The 13,402-nt window shown below is 41.4% G+C and overlaps 1 protein-coding gene across 2 annotated transcripts; it reads left to right on the plus strand.

The window, feature by feature from the left end:
* The first annotated feature begins 383 nt into the window (after positions 1 to 383).
* LOC119719400 (probable ATP-dependent RNA helicase DHX58) lies at positions 384 to 12,836 on the plus strand. 2 transcript variants are annotated; one of them, XM_038188843.1, is made up of 11 exons: positions 384 to 702; positions 1,099 to 1,420; positions 2,572 to 2,748; positions 3,188 to 3,310; positions 3,878 to 4,282; positions 4,506 to 5,915; positions 6,845 to 7,027; positions 7,536 to 7,704; positions 8,793 to 8,916; positions 9,866 to 10,109; positions 10,877 to 12,836. In XM_038188843.1, exons 2-11 carry the CDS (start codon positions 1,153 to 1,155, stop codon positions 11,065 to 11,067), a joined length of 3,294 nt encoding a protein of 1,097 aa, XP_038044771.1. In that variant the 5' UTR covers positions 384 to 702; positions 1,099 to 1,152; the 3' UTR covers positions 11,068 to 12,836. The 2 variants fall into 2 exon arrangements, with proteins under 2 accessions (XP_038044771.1, XP_038044772.1); XM_038188844.1 differs by lacking the exon at positions 3,188 to 3,310 and having other exon boundaries at positions 10,877 to 11,067.
* The last annotated feature ends 566 nt before the right edge of the window (positions 12,837 to 13,402 follow it).

Raw genomic sequence — 13,402 nt, forward strand, 5'->3', positions numbered from 1 at the left:
AGAACAAACTGCATGTTCAACAATTCTACAAGAGGATATTGACTGAGAGCTATAACACCAGAATATGTTTAGAAAAAAATATTGCATCCCTAGATCAGGTTGGAAACGTATCGGATATTTGTGAATTGTTACAAAATCAAATTGACCTTCCTGAAGTCAGGCCGCAACTTGCGGCGAAACCCGAGTAAATGCTGGACTTGTACAACAAGTCTACCGTATTTCCCACGATGAGATGGTAAGCTATTTAAAGAGAGGGAATTCCCCTACTTTCCATGGTACCCGCGCTGCCCCGATAACAATAAATTGTAATGATCCACTCTTCGCTGGTAATCGGCGCAGGACCGTGCGGCATTGGCGCATTGCATCACATCGGTGGATCCGGACGTCGTTGCCACAAAAAGCACTTCGTAATCGGAGTCGTTTTCTTATGTCATTTTTGCAGGAGTTCCCGACAAAATTGGGCATTGCGTTAGCCACCTATATAATCTGTGTATTGGTCGCGATCATAAATTATGAAGAAATTACAGCAGTTTTTGGAATGAAAATGAGTAAATGAAGTGTGAACTCACGATCGAGTCGGGACATCATGCAGCAAGTTGTGCGCGACATATGACATGCATGTATGACGACATTATGCCTGGCTAAGAAGTGTTGGTGTCATGTCAACGTGTTTGCGTGCTTTTCATACGTGTTCATATTAAAGTAAGTACAAATCGAAATCGGAAAGATAGTAGCAATAGCATCCAGACGCCACTTCTTTTAGTGTAAAAAAGTCTATGGAGAGTCGAGTGTATTTTCATTTTCTTTTCCTAACAAAATTGGAAATGTAGATGAAGAATAAGATTCAAACTCTTTCAGAATTTTTGCAACGACCGATCTTCTTCATTGACTGATATGGTATAGAAAAATGGCATTAGCATGCAGCAGTCTTTCCAAAAAATCTACTGCATAAAAAAGTGTAGGCGTCGACATTCTTTCAGCAAATTCAGGTACATGTAATTGCGTCTGCATCTAAGTGAGACATGATGATTGATATGCCCGTCGTTTGCTTGTAATGACATGATATAAATAACTTCATTTTTTGTTATATCTCTTCAGGTATTTATTGTGTAACAATATCGGAACAGGTCAGCTGCGTCTAGTCATCCAGCCATGGATAGTCCCGAAGTCTCAGTCTTTCGTAAAACCCTGTTGTTTATCTCAAGAGAATTAACAGATGCTGAAGTTCGGCAATTGGGGTATGTTTGCAAGGATCAGCTGACAGTGAAACAGAGAGAGGACATCAAGGATGCCTTGGGACTCTTTGAGATTCTAGAGCAAAAGGGGATCATCTCAGAGGATAATTTTGCTTTCCTCGTCGAAAGGATGGAGGACCTGCAGCGAAATGACCTGAAAAAGAGGTTGCTGGATATAATGCCAGGTAAAGCTATATCCAAAATATTTTTGTCTGTGGCTAGAGTTTTTCACAGCAGTGTTATCATAAGGTCATCATAACTTAGTCTCAAGCATAGAGCTATATTAAATTACGAGAGCTTTGACTCGATGTACAAATTGATGCCTGCTGGGTGCATCCGTGTTTGTGCAAAACTTAGGGAAAACTCCCCCCCCCCAAAAAAAAATTAACGTCTTTTGTACGGCTATTTGCATATCTGCAGTTGTATTTTATATAGTTGCAATATCAAAGTTGATGCGCCGCGAACCAAAGCACAATGAGGATTTCATTTTGCTCTGCGCAAACAACGCGAATGCAAACGTGCATGTGCGTATCTGCTGCAGGAGAATTTGCTGTGACATTTTTTTGCTGTAATGAAGTGCTTAAGTTAGAGTTCACACTGTCAAAATTCACTCCATCTACTTTATAATAAGCCGTTTGCGAGTTAAATTTGAATAAAATTTGGAATGCTGACTTAATCCAATGCTTTGCACGTTTTAACTTTGCATGTTCCCTACCAAAGAGACTGTTACTATATCACATGATTCAGGGCAAGCCTTATGCTAGCAACCCCCAGCTCCGGAATGGTCTGGTGTCTTTGTGCCATTCTCACCCATTGTGAGCAATGTATTGGTGCTGAGCTTCTCTTACGTTACTATGCAACAGTTGGCCCAAGTCATGTGATTAGCAACAGTGTCTTTGTTCTGGAGAATTCAAAGTTAAAATGTGCCAAGCATTCTGAGCAAGTCAGTGTACCAGACCTTTTTCAAATTTAAATCCCAAAGGGCTAGGCCACTCGCAAATGGCTTATTGCATTATGTTCTGCAAACAAGCACATGAATTAAAAAAAGGACGGCTGCAAAGTATCTCCGCGTAAGAATGATGAGTTTGCACTGTAGTAATTTAATATAGCTCTATGATCTCAACTCATCCAGACCCATCACCTAAGGTCACTCGTGAACTATTTAAATGAATTGTGTCAAAGGCCTTCCTTTGTTATAATTCATTCCTGGTTACTTGTGACTGGATTCGTGATTTGAGCCGTAACTTTCTTGTGAGCAAAATTTTGATTTGCTTGTGATCCATTTTGAGTCTCTTGACTACAACAGTGATAAAAACTTCTTTATCCTTTTGGCCAGATGAACATTCAGGGAGTTCAGCGGATGGGTCAACCTCACCGCCTACATCACACTCCGAAGCAGGCCCTTCTGCAGGCCAAGGCAGTGGCAGTGATAGTTCCAAAGGAGGAGTGACGATACATGCCATCAATAGCCCTATCACCTCCAGAGACAGTAAAGGAAACACATACAACTATGGTATGTAATGTCAACGTAAACAAATAACTTTTATGTTGTTTTTAGAAATGATATAATAGATGGTTACCTGAAGGAATTAAGGACAACATGTCACCAATTCCATCAGTTAAAGCTTATATTATAAACCCGCAAAAGTCATTGTGACTTTTATCGTGCAAATATAAAGAGCAGTGGCATATTTAGGGGAGGAGGCAAAGTGCCATCCCCCAGACCCCCCCCCCCTCCCCCACAAATTTCACGGACTTTAACAGACTTGTTGCATTGTTGCAATGAAGAACACCACCTGTTGTCAGATGGTGTCCAACATTGTTTGCCGTGAACAGCGTCTCCAATTGTCGGGTGTACAGCCCCCTCCCCTCCCCCCTTTCCCCCTAGATAAAACAATGATCAAAAGCCTACATAATTATGTACTTCATTCTTATGACCTCATGATATACAGGAAGCTCAACCGATGTAGACCCTTCTACAGGCCAAACCCAAAGTTCGAAAGGAGGAGTGACGATCACAGCCACCAATAGCCCTATCGCCTTCGGAGACAGTATAGGAAACACATACAACTATGGTATGTTTTCCACCGTAGTGCGTAACCTGGATGTGATTGTGTATTCTGAAAGACGAGATTAAAGAAATAGGGGATTTGAGTTTAAGAGTGTGTATAGCTAATATTGCATCCCCTTTCCCAGATATCACTTTTGAAGTGCTGAAAAAACCCAAAATTTTAGCAAATTGTTTTTCATTGCAGTTCCAGGATCTAGGTATGATTTGAGTTCCTGCATTGTTGTGGAAATCACATTTTCAAAGCCTCTCTTTTCTATTGTTAAAGTATTAAAGTATAACCAAGTGTTCCACAGACTGAATGAATTTTCAAGATTTATGTGGACATTATTCCGTTCTCATTGTGTGTGACTTTGCACTGCTTGAAAACGATGTGTCCAAATTTGCCATTTTCAAATGGTAGAGAGAGAGAGAGATGAATATAATGGTTCATGTGCAAAATATTATACCTTGAAGTTCACTGTAATCAGGTTTCACAAGCTGCCCAGCAAATTTGTTGGAAGAGAGATAACATTGAGTCAGTGGAATTGGTATTAAAAATATCATCGTCTTGTTTCAATTTTCTTCTCTTAAGGTTCTAAAAAATCTTCATCGGCTGCACCTGCACCTCAACCCCAGGGCAGAGTTCCAAAGGCTGAGTACCACTCATCGTCGTCTGCTCAGCAGAGCTACCGTCAATCTCCTCTGAATCCTGCTACATTGAGGACACCTGCTGACTTCTACCCTCACTCCCCGAAGGCAAGACCAGCGGTAGCAGGCCAACAAGGTTCTGGTGATGCAGCTCCTAAAAGTCCCCAGTCAAAGGCAAGCGGTTTTGTATCCAAAACGGATAAGACAAAGAGAGCTCGGGTGAATGAGACGTCGATCCTCGACTTGCCAAATGTCATGACTCCCAGATCATCAGGGCCTCCCTCCGATGATAAGCGCTCCCCGGAAAATACCCCAGATGGCAGTTCACATATGGAATCTTTCTCTGAAGGTAAGGGAAGATCCTCAGGCTATCCTTATCAGGCAGTACTCCTTCTATAAGTAATTTCTCCCCAAAACTTTACATTTTTGTGCCGCCAAAGCATCCGATCAGTTTTATATTGAGTGATGAGTGGGGTAAAGATGAAGACCATATATTTTTCTCTTTTCAGCAACAGATTTGTTATCATTTTGTTGTTGAGCATGAAATTTTGTTTGCTTTTATTATTTTTCAGGTGATCTGCAAACTGATGCACCTCAAGTTTCGAAGGTAAAAACTGATGATGCTTTGTTGATTGATATTCAGAGTGAGAATCCGGCACCTGTGCTTTCACGAGGAGGTGGTGGTGTCTGTCAGATTGCATCAGTAGAAGATTTGAAAGATGTCTTCAGCCAAGGAGTTCAGAATCCAGGAGCACTTGTAGATGAGATCGCAAAGAGCCTTGACTTCAATGAAAATGGGATGGAAGAAGATGCTGATGTGTCGGAGATAGGTGGTCAAGTGGCTCTTCGAGCCTACCAACACGAACTTGCTCATTACCCTTTGAAAACAGGAGGCAACTACATCATCTGCGCTCCAACAGGAAGCGGGAAGACCCTGACAGCAGCAAGTATCTGTTACGAGAAATACGTCAAGTATCAGGACAGCCCTATCCCGGGCAGGCACTTCAAGGCTCTGTTCATCGTCAACATCCGCCATCTGATGCAGCAGCAGAAGAATGCCTTTCAGGAGTACTTCCCAGACAGCTTGGCCATCAGGACCATCGGAGAGCAGCAACCATTTGAGCATGCCCTGATCAAAGACGAACCCCTACCGGTGGTGCTGACATTGACGGCGCAAATATTTGTAAACGCTTTGAGACAGAAGGCGGTCAACCTCCAAGATATAGACATGCTGATCTTCGACGAGTGTCATCACTCAGATCTCTCGCATCCCTACAACGTCATTATGCAGATGTACCTGAAAGAGAAAACCGCCTTGTCTCAAGGAGTTGGGGAGCATGTCGGCAGCCTGCCTCAGGTGATCGGGCTAAGTGCCTCTCTTGGCGTGGGCCGTGGTAAGATGCCTCTCAATCATCTCCTGAAGCTCTGTGCAAACATGGATGTGAGAGACATCAAACGCGTCCGCAAGCACAAGAAGCAGCTTGACGAGTTTGTAAAGGCTCCTGAGCAGGATGTCATCATACCCGTGGATTCTAGAGTCACCACCAAAAGACACTTTGGCAGTTTGCTGCATGAGATCATGGACCAGATGGAAGACCAGCTAGGAGCAACGGAGAGATCTGCCTTGCCCCAACATGGTTGCCAGCCATACGAAAACAGAGTCGTAGAAAGCCAGGAGACGGCTAAGCACGGAGACATCATATTGTACATGTACCTCAATGCATACAACAGAGCTCTGATGCTGTACGAAGATCTTCCAGTGCAAGATTGTCTGCAGACGTTGGAAGAGTTCTACAACAGTCGATCTGTTTGTGAGAATGGCGAAAGTACCCAGCAAGAGAAGCTCTGTCAGGATCTTTTTGACAGAAATTTGGAGGAGATGAAGAAGATGGCACGAGAGGAAGGTGATGACAGCAACCCAAAGCTGCAGGAGTTGGTCAAACTTCTCGCCGATCAGTTCACCCAGAATCCAAGTTCAAAAGGTACTGACTGTACCTTCTTGTATGGAGTACCGAAGTGCATACATCACGTGTACAAAATGTGTGTAAAGGACATTAGCGTGTGATTCAGCCCATGAACCAACACGCGCACGTACTACATTCGTTTGCGCTACTCTTTCTGGTTCTAAATGATGTCACACTTCGGCACTCCATTGTTGTTATTATACTCGGCAAATAGTTAACAACTCTTAACTTCTGTGATGTGGGATATGTCTTTTTTAACACTCAAGTGGCGCACCCGAGGCAAAGCTCGGGGTGCTTTGCCTCGGGTTAAAAATGACATATCCCACATCACCGCAGTCAATGATTGTTTTGTTATATCGTGCCATTAAGTCAAAAAGTCAAATGGTTGTAACTTCAGTATGCGAGAAATAAATAAAATCACCACAATGTAACCGTCGATAATTGAGACTGAGCGGTTGCAGCTTTCAGCTTTCCGTCAACGATATTAAAGCAACAATTTTTTTGTTTTGCTGAAAGAACACACACCATTTTTGTGATCCGTGGACAGAACTTTACAACAGTGGTTGTGTTTAAAATTCCGTAACTTAAAAATCTAATGAGTGACTTGAATGATTCTTGTACTAAAAGAAAGATTATGAATTGGGCTTTCATATCCTAGATTTTAAAAGTGCGACATGCAGAACTTCACTAAAACAATGGTCTTGACATTTAGGTTTCTATTTTTTTTTACTCACCCTGTACTGGCTCTACATCAGAGTTTTTTTTTTTTTTTTTATAAAAGAGGTATCTTGATCCTTCCTGAAAAGTAGCTCCAATACCAAGGAACAAATTTGAGAACCTCTTTTTTATGTACTCTAGAAAATAAGAGCTAAAAATTTACAGGTTTGAAATTTTCTTCACCAAAATACAATGTATCTCATGTTTTTCTTAATTTATTTTTTGGTCAGGAATCGTCCTTACCCGCATGAAGGTGGCCACTGTGGCCCTCTGCGAGTTCATCCGATCGTCTAAAGTCATAGAGGAACTACCTTACCCTGTCCAGCCGGAGCGCTTGGTGGGCCAGGGACCATTTGAAGATTTTTGCATGACCGAGAGTGAGCAAAAGATGACTTTGGAGAGCTTTAGGCAGGGTTAGTACTTCATAAATTTGTTTGTTTTAATTGTCCGAGTATTCAGGAATGGCAGCAAAACTGAAGTAATTGTTTTGGGACTTTTTAACACACAAGAGTGAATACTGGAGAGAGTTCAAATGCTGACTGATTTGCTGATTGACTTTGTACGAGGGGAGTGAGTGACTGTGAGTAAAGCACAAGACAGATAAAGCTGTTATGTCAATCGTAAGAACTGATGCAACAGTGTGATCCTAAAGCCGGCCTCAGGTCGACCTTGCGACGACACAGATCAGTCGGTGACTGGCTTTGCAGGATCAGGCTGCGCCTGAGCTACGACTGTCAGGAACAACATATTTACCAATTTTGTGCGACCTGAGCGTAACTGCGACGATATTAAAACGACAGCATCAGCTGGCGCTAAAAAATATCAACAGTCGCTAGAGTAGAAAAATGTCATCTTCCGCTAGTTTGGTGCTATTACATTTGGCTAAATAACAATTCACCTTTTACATATCTTGATCTACAGAGGATGGATGCAATGTGCTTGTAGCGACAGACATTGCCCAGGAAGGGCTGGACATGCCAGCCTGTAACTTTGTCATCCGCTACAACTTTGTCAGCAACGAGATTGGCACGGTGCAGTCCAAGGGACGAGCCAGGGCGGAGGGCAGCAAGTGCTTCCTGATTGTTGAGAGGTAGGTCCATTCAAGTAGAAATTCTGACAGTATCCTAGAACATTATGGTGTTTCACTTAAAGGTAGAGTAGATCATTTGCAGCTATTCAAAAAGTATCTGACAAAATTAATGTCGAAAGGCTTACTTGGTTTAAAGATAGCAATGGCACTGAAATCCCTGTGAAATTATTTTTCCTGGCATGCTGGCTTTTTGAAGAAAACACTAAAGGCCATTTCCAAAGATGCGTCAAGTGGTGCATTTTTTGAAAATTTCCGTTAGTAGTTCATTTGTAATTGGGCGAATCCAATGAATGAGTACACTCAAGCCTGGACACAAAACACACGCGTGCAGGATTGCTGGTATTTATCGGTTCAGCCCGTGACATCGCGTAGCTGCAGTCAGCTGAATGGGGACATGACCTGGGTGTTGATTTCGGGCGCAATTCAAAAGATGACTCGGCAACAATCGAATTGAAATAGGGATCCTAGAATATTGTTTCCTTGGAATATACAGCATTCACAGAGCTAAAACTTCATCATGTTAGTTGTTAAGTAATCGTCTTTAGATTTTGAGCACTTCTGTTGCTTCTAACGAAAAAAATTCACAAATGACAAATGATTTACCCTACCTTAAAAATGATCTTCAAGCATAGGGAATTTTCGGACCACAGACGTATTCCTCAGCTTATTCAAGCCCAGGACCAGAATCAGGCTTTCTGCCGCTAAAATAGAACACAACAATGACAATATTTGCAACTAATATCAAGTTGGAAGCTTCATTTCCCAGTATTTACGCCATATCTTTCTTTTCCAATGTATGCATCAGAGGTAAGTTATCACAAGTCATATAGGCTCAGTCACAGGCAATATTCCAGCCATAAGGACTTCTAGCTTAAAGAAAATTCAGTTTTGGAGTTAACATATTACCCAGCGTGCTCGAAATTAAGGACCCAAGAACGCCTTTTCAGTTTACATTGACAGAATGATTTTCCTTGGATCTATGAAATAAAAATCAAATGACCTTTTGCTGAAACAACAAACTTGGACTTTATATAGGGTTACCAGTGATTATGTATACGTGAAATACTTTGTTTTTCTTTTCTCGATAGTCCCTCTTGCAATGAGAAAAGAGAGTTAGAGAATCGGGGCAAAGTCAAGAGCATGGAGGAAGCCATGAACGAGCTGGAGGCGATGCCAGAAGAGGAAAGGGTGAAATGCATCAAGGAGAAACAGGTAAATGAAAAATGAGTGAGAAAAAGATGCCGAGAAGAACAAAAATGGAGTTGCTGATGTTGAATGCAGGATGTTCAGATTGAGCCCTTAATCTGATTGGAAGGCTAGATGGTTGGTTTCAGATGGTTAAGGATGTGAGGTTATAGTTGTGAGTGCAGATGGTAGCTGCAGATCAGTGTTGTGCAAATCCAACCCGAAATCAACCAAAACCTGAAATCGACATCGTGTCAGGTCACTTTGTCCATCGTTTCAGTCGGGTTCGGAAAATTGACACGATGCAATATTTGTCACAGAGTCGCTGTGCCCAGTCCGACCAAAATGGTTTGCGGCCTATGGCGCACGGTCTTTAACATGAAGGCCTACCAGTAGGTCACTTTGTGAGTGTCGTACAGTGTGATTCAGTTTCAAAGAGGATGATCTCACGCGACGTGGGTAAGTTCAACACACACAAAAAACAGACGCATTATTCTTCTTTTCAGTTTGGTTTGGGTCATTTTTCCTCAATTTTTTGTCCGGTCGAGTCGGGTCGGTTTTAGGGAGTTCAGATCGGTTTCACTTCGGATTCGGTTTAATCTATAATGCTTCAGGTTGGTTCGGCCTGGTCAACCCAACTCGATGCTCAACACCGCTGCAGATGAGACCTTGGAGTACTCCAGGCATACTGACAGCACTTCAGTTTTTAAAATGATAAAAAGCTAGATGCTTTACTCTGCCTGTTTGCAGCATTTTAAAAGAGAATTCCTGCATTACATCTGACTAAATTTATAATGACGGTGAAGACCATCGCAAATCACAAGCCATGTCCAAAATAACAGGAAACAATTTTCAAACAGAAGCCTTTGTTACAGCTCATTTGAAGAGGTTTCCACTCGAGTCTTGATTAATTTTGGTTAGTTTTGACTCGTGATAATGATGTCTATGTTTCCCTCTCATCCTTCTTAACTGACAGTCTGAGATCATCAATGCAATGGCGAAGGCGGAGCGTCGGCAACAGCAGCGAGTTGCGCAGATGAAGGTGAAGCAGATAATCCTGAAATGCGCAGAGTGCAAACAGCCAGTCTGTACAAGCTCCGACCTGAGACGCAAAGGTGCGGGTGGTTACGTGACCTGCGTCAACCCGGAGATCGAGAATCAGATAACTGACGTGACTTTGGAAAGAACAGCAAAGCGATACAGGGATACGCAGAGTGTCTGTAAGTTAATTTGCCAGTGTTTTTCTTTAACCAGTTTGCGCTGGAGGCCGTGTATACATGCAAAAGTTTTGCGGTATTTGGAACGGATGACGATAGACATGCAGGGAGTGAGGCTGGAAATATCTGTCAGCGACCCGCTCGCAACGAGCAAGGCCGGAAATATGAGTGTGCTGCCCGAGGGTGATGGCTTCAACCCGCCTGGCTTGAGGTCAAGTGAAAAGTAATCCCAAGCCTCGTTCCATTCTTGTCAAAATAATCCCGGCGTGAACTGGTTAATAGAAATCGTTGCCGCTCTATTCTGACATTCTGGCTCCAAATAAAGTCTGTCACAAGCTAATGAGGCCCATCAGGCCAGCATTTATCTCCAGTTTCAGTAGCACAAAAGGACTGGGAATATTACTATTCCCCCTGGACGTGGAATTGATGCAAGTCCATCGCAGGTTTAAACTCCTCAGCTAATACCAGTGCCCATTTACTCCTGGGTGGAGAGAGGCATGTGGGAGTGAAGTGCCTTGCCCAAGGACACAACATATGGCCAACAGCTGGATTTAAACTCCCGACCCTCTGATCATGAGCTATGAACCCTGTGCACTGTTTGCCTTCTATTTGAAATATTTATTAATCGCACAGTTTTCCTCAGAACTTTAAAACGGAGTATTATTTCAGTCAGTGCCCACTTCAATTTAATTAGTCACCACTTGCACACCTGCAAATCCTAAAGACCAAATAATAAGACTTAAGGAAATTTGTCTTCCTTTTTCATGCAGGTAAAGTCAAGTGCAACTGCACTCCCAATTGCAAGAACATACTTGGTACCAGGGAGACTTTCTTCCTATCTGATGAGTCGCCTGGCTTCAGTCTGAGAGCCAAGAGTTTTCTTGTCCATAATGAGCACGGCGATGACAAGAAACTGAAGAAGTGGAAAGAACTGGCGATCATTGAAGATGAAGACCTCTGAACATCCAAGGAATCAGTGGCTATGAAATTGGTTCCAGATATTTAATGCGATGAAGTCATATAAACTAAAACATTGTATGCCGTCATAAATTATGGTCGAGGGAATGTATTGTCTGGCCGTTTCAAGCTGACTGAATCTGTACTGTATACCACCTGAGGTTTAAGTGTACTTATTATTGTAATGAAAAAAAAGGCTCAACATATATCGGTAACCTGAAATCATGTTTAATTAAGTAATTATTGAAGATGTACGAAGCCATATGAAAATCAATTTATGAGACTTATTAACATAGTTTATGAACATATTGATATGAATTATGATGAAATATATCTTTTAATTAGGAACAGATTATATATTATCAACATATATATGAATATGTGACAATTGTGAGAAGGTTTACGGAGGAGGCGTGCAAACATGATTTGCTGGTGGGTGCGACTAGGATAGGCTTGCTGAAAATAATGGCTTCCAGACACGTTTTCCTGTGACAGTACTTTTTAGCATTTGAGAGAACTTTTGTTGTCCCCTTTCAAATTAGGCCATATTTTTGTTGAACAATTGTATCAACTGCAGTGCAGTTATACATTGCATACACTGCTTTGTTAATGGTATCCTAATGTAAAAACTGACCATTAAATCCCACCCCTTACAAGAGTTCTGACCAATCACAGTCGTAATCGACTGACATGCGTGAACGTAAGCATGACGCGCGTGCAAGCACGTGTTAATTGAACACGTGCGTTGTGGGCGGGCTTATTGGATTTGTATATTGAGCTTTGCCCGTTTCAGGTACCAGGCAGGAAGTAGAGGGAAAAAATTAGTTTTATGATGTAGGTTATTGGCTCAACCTGCGGTTCGTACGTGACTTCGTCATACACGCACACGCACAACTGATTACGAGCGCCCATTGGCTAAACTCCCAACCTTGCACCACTTCAGGTTCCAATCCGGTTCGTTAGTGTGACACGGTTCAGTTTAAACCACGCCCACTGGCCATTAAGTAGCATTGGAACCGGAAGCTAACGCAACTTGAGTGTTTATATCCAATGGACGGTAGTAATTAGTGGTGCGTGCGCGTATGACGTTTTTACTGATGAACCGGATGGTTCCAATGCTACTTAATGTGCAGTGGGCGTGGTTTCAAATGAAGTGATGTCACACGAACGAAAGGACCTATTGGTCTCCGACTACAAGTTTACAATACGAGATAAATCCCGACCAATGGTAAGGGGAGTTTTGGAAGTTCATAACATTTTTGCGGGATTCATGGCTTTACTCATCTAGCTGTTCGTGATAAATTGTATATTTTGTTTTCAATAAAACGATAAGAATAAATGTCCAAGGAAATATGTATACGGAATTCTCTGCCACAATAACTTCACAGAATATACAAAGTGAGTAATTTGACTCAATATCGTAATAAATGAGTCATTTTGTCCGTTTTTAGTTAGACACTTTAAGCCAAAGAGTGTCACTATACGGACAAAATAACTCATTGTTACGATAATGAGTTTAATTACTCACTTTGTGTTTTCTGTGTTGCTGCTTTCATGTTTGAATAAATGTAATCTATATTTGCCAAATTTTATTAAAATTAAACATAAGGGCCTAATGCAAATTTAAATTTCTTCACAAGCTCTTTTCGTCTATATTTTAAGAGAATTTAAACTTTTGCCAAACTCGTACAAAAGTACGACGTTAACTCCTTTACGGAGGTTCTGTAAATCGATATGGCCCTTGAATAAAATGAAATGATGCGTTAAAAACTACAGCATTTCCCTCTTTCATTTCATTTCATTTTCATTTCAGAAACATTTATTTCCACATGAATAAGCACTTTAGAAAACAAAACAATTGTTACATAAAAACTACTGAGTGGAGGCATTACACAAGAAGCTGGAGCTTATAAACGGAATGCCTTAAACACAAAAAATATATATATATACATATAAACAATACTGAAAAGGGAAGACTAAATTCAAAGACAAAACACAACAAAACAATGAAAACAGAAACAGACAAACAAACGAAGTGGACATAAACTTAATAAACTTTACAGACGGACATACGAAACATATACTAGTTATACAACGACACACATTCCTCCCATAATGCTATATTAAATGATAAAGGTTTAATTTGGCCTAATATCGATTAAAAAAATTAAAACATTTTCTGAAATCTTTTCCAGCAAATAACCTCTTTGAAATAGATTTTAGGAAAAGTTACACCTCCCGACTCCGACGTAACTTACTTGAAATGCGGGGTTAAGATTAACCTCTTCTTATTTATTGAAGTGTCACTGTTTCATTTTATTTTACGTACTTTATTGATG

Source organism: Patiria miniata, unplaced genomic scaffold, assembly GCF_015706575.1.
Source record: "Patiria miniata isolate m_02_andy unplaced genomic scaffold, ASM1570657v1 HiC_scaffold_8, whole genome shotgun sequence".
Lineage (NCBI taxonomy): Eukaryota > Metazoa > Echinodermata > Asteroidea > Valvatida > Asterinidae > Patiria > Patiria miniata.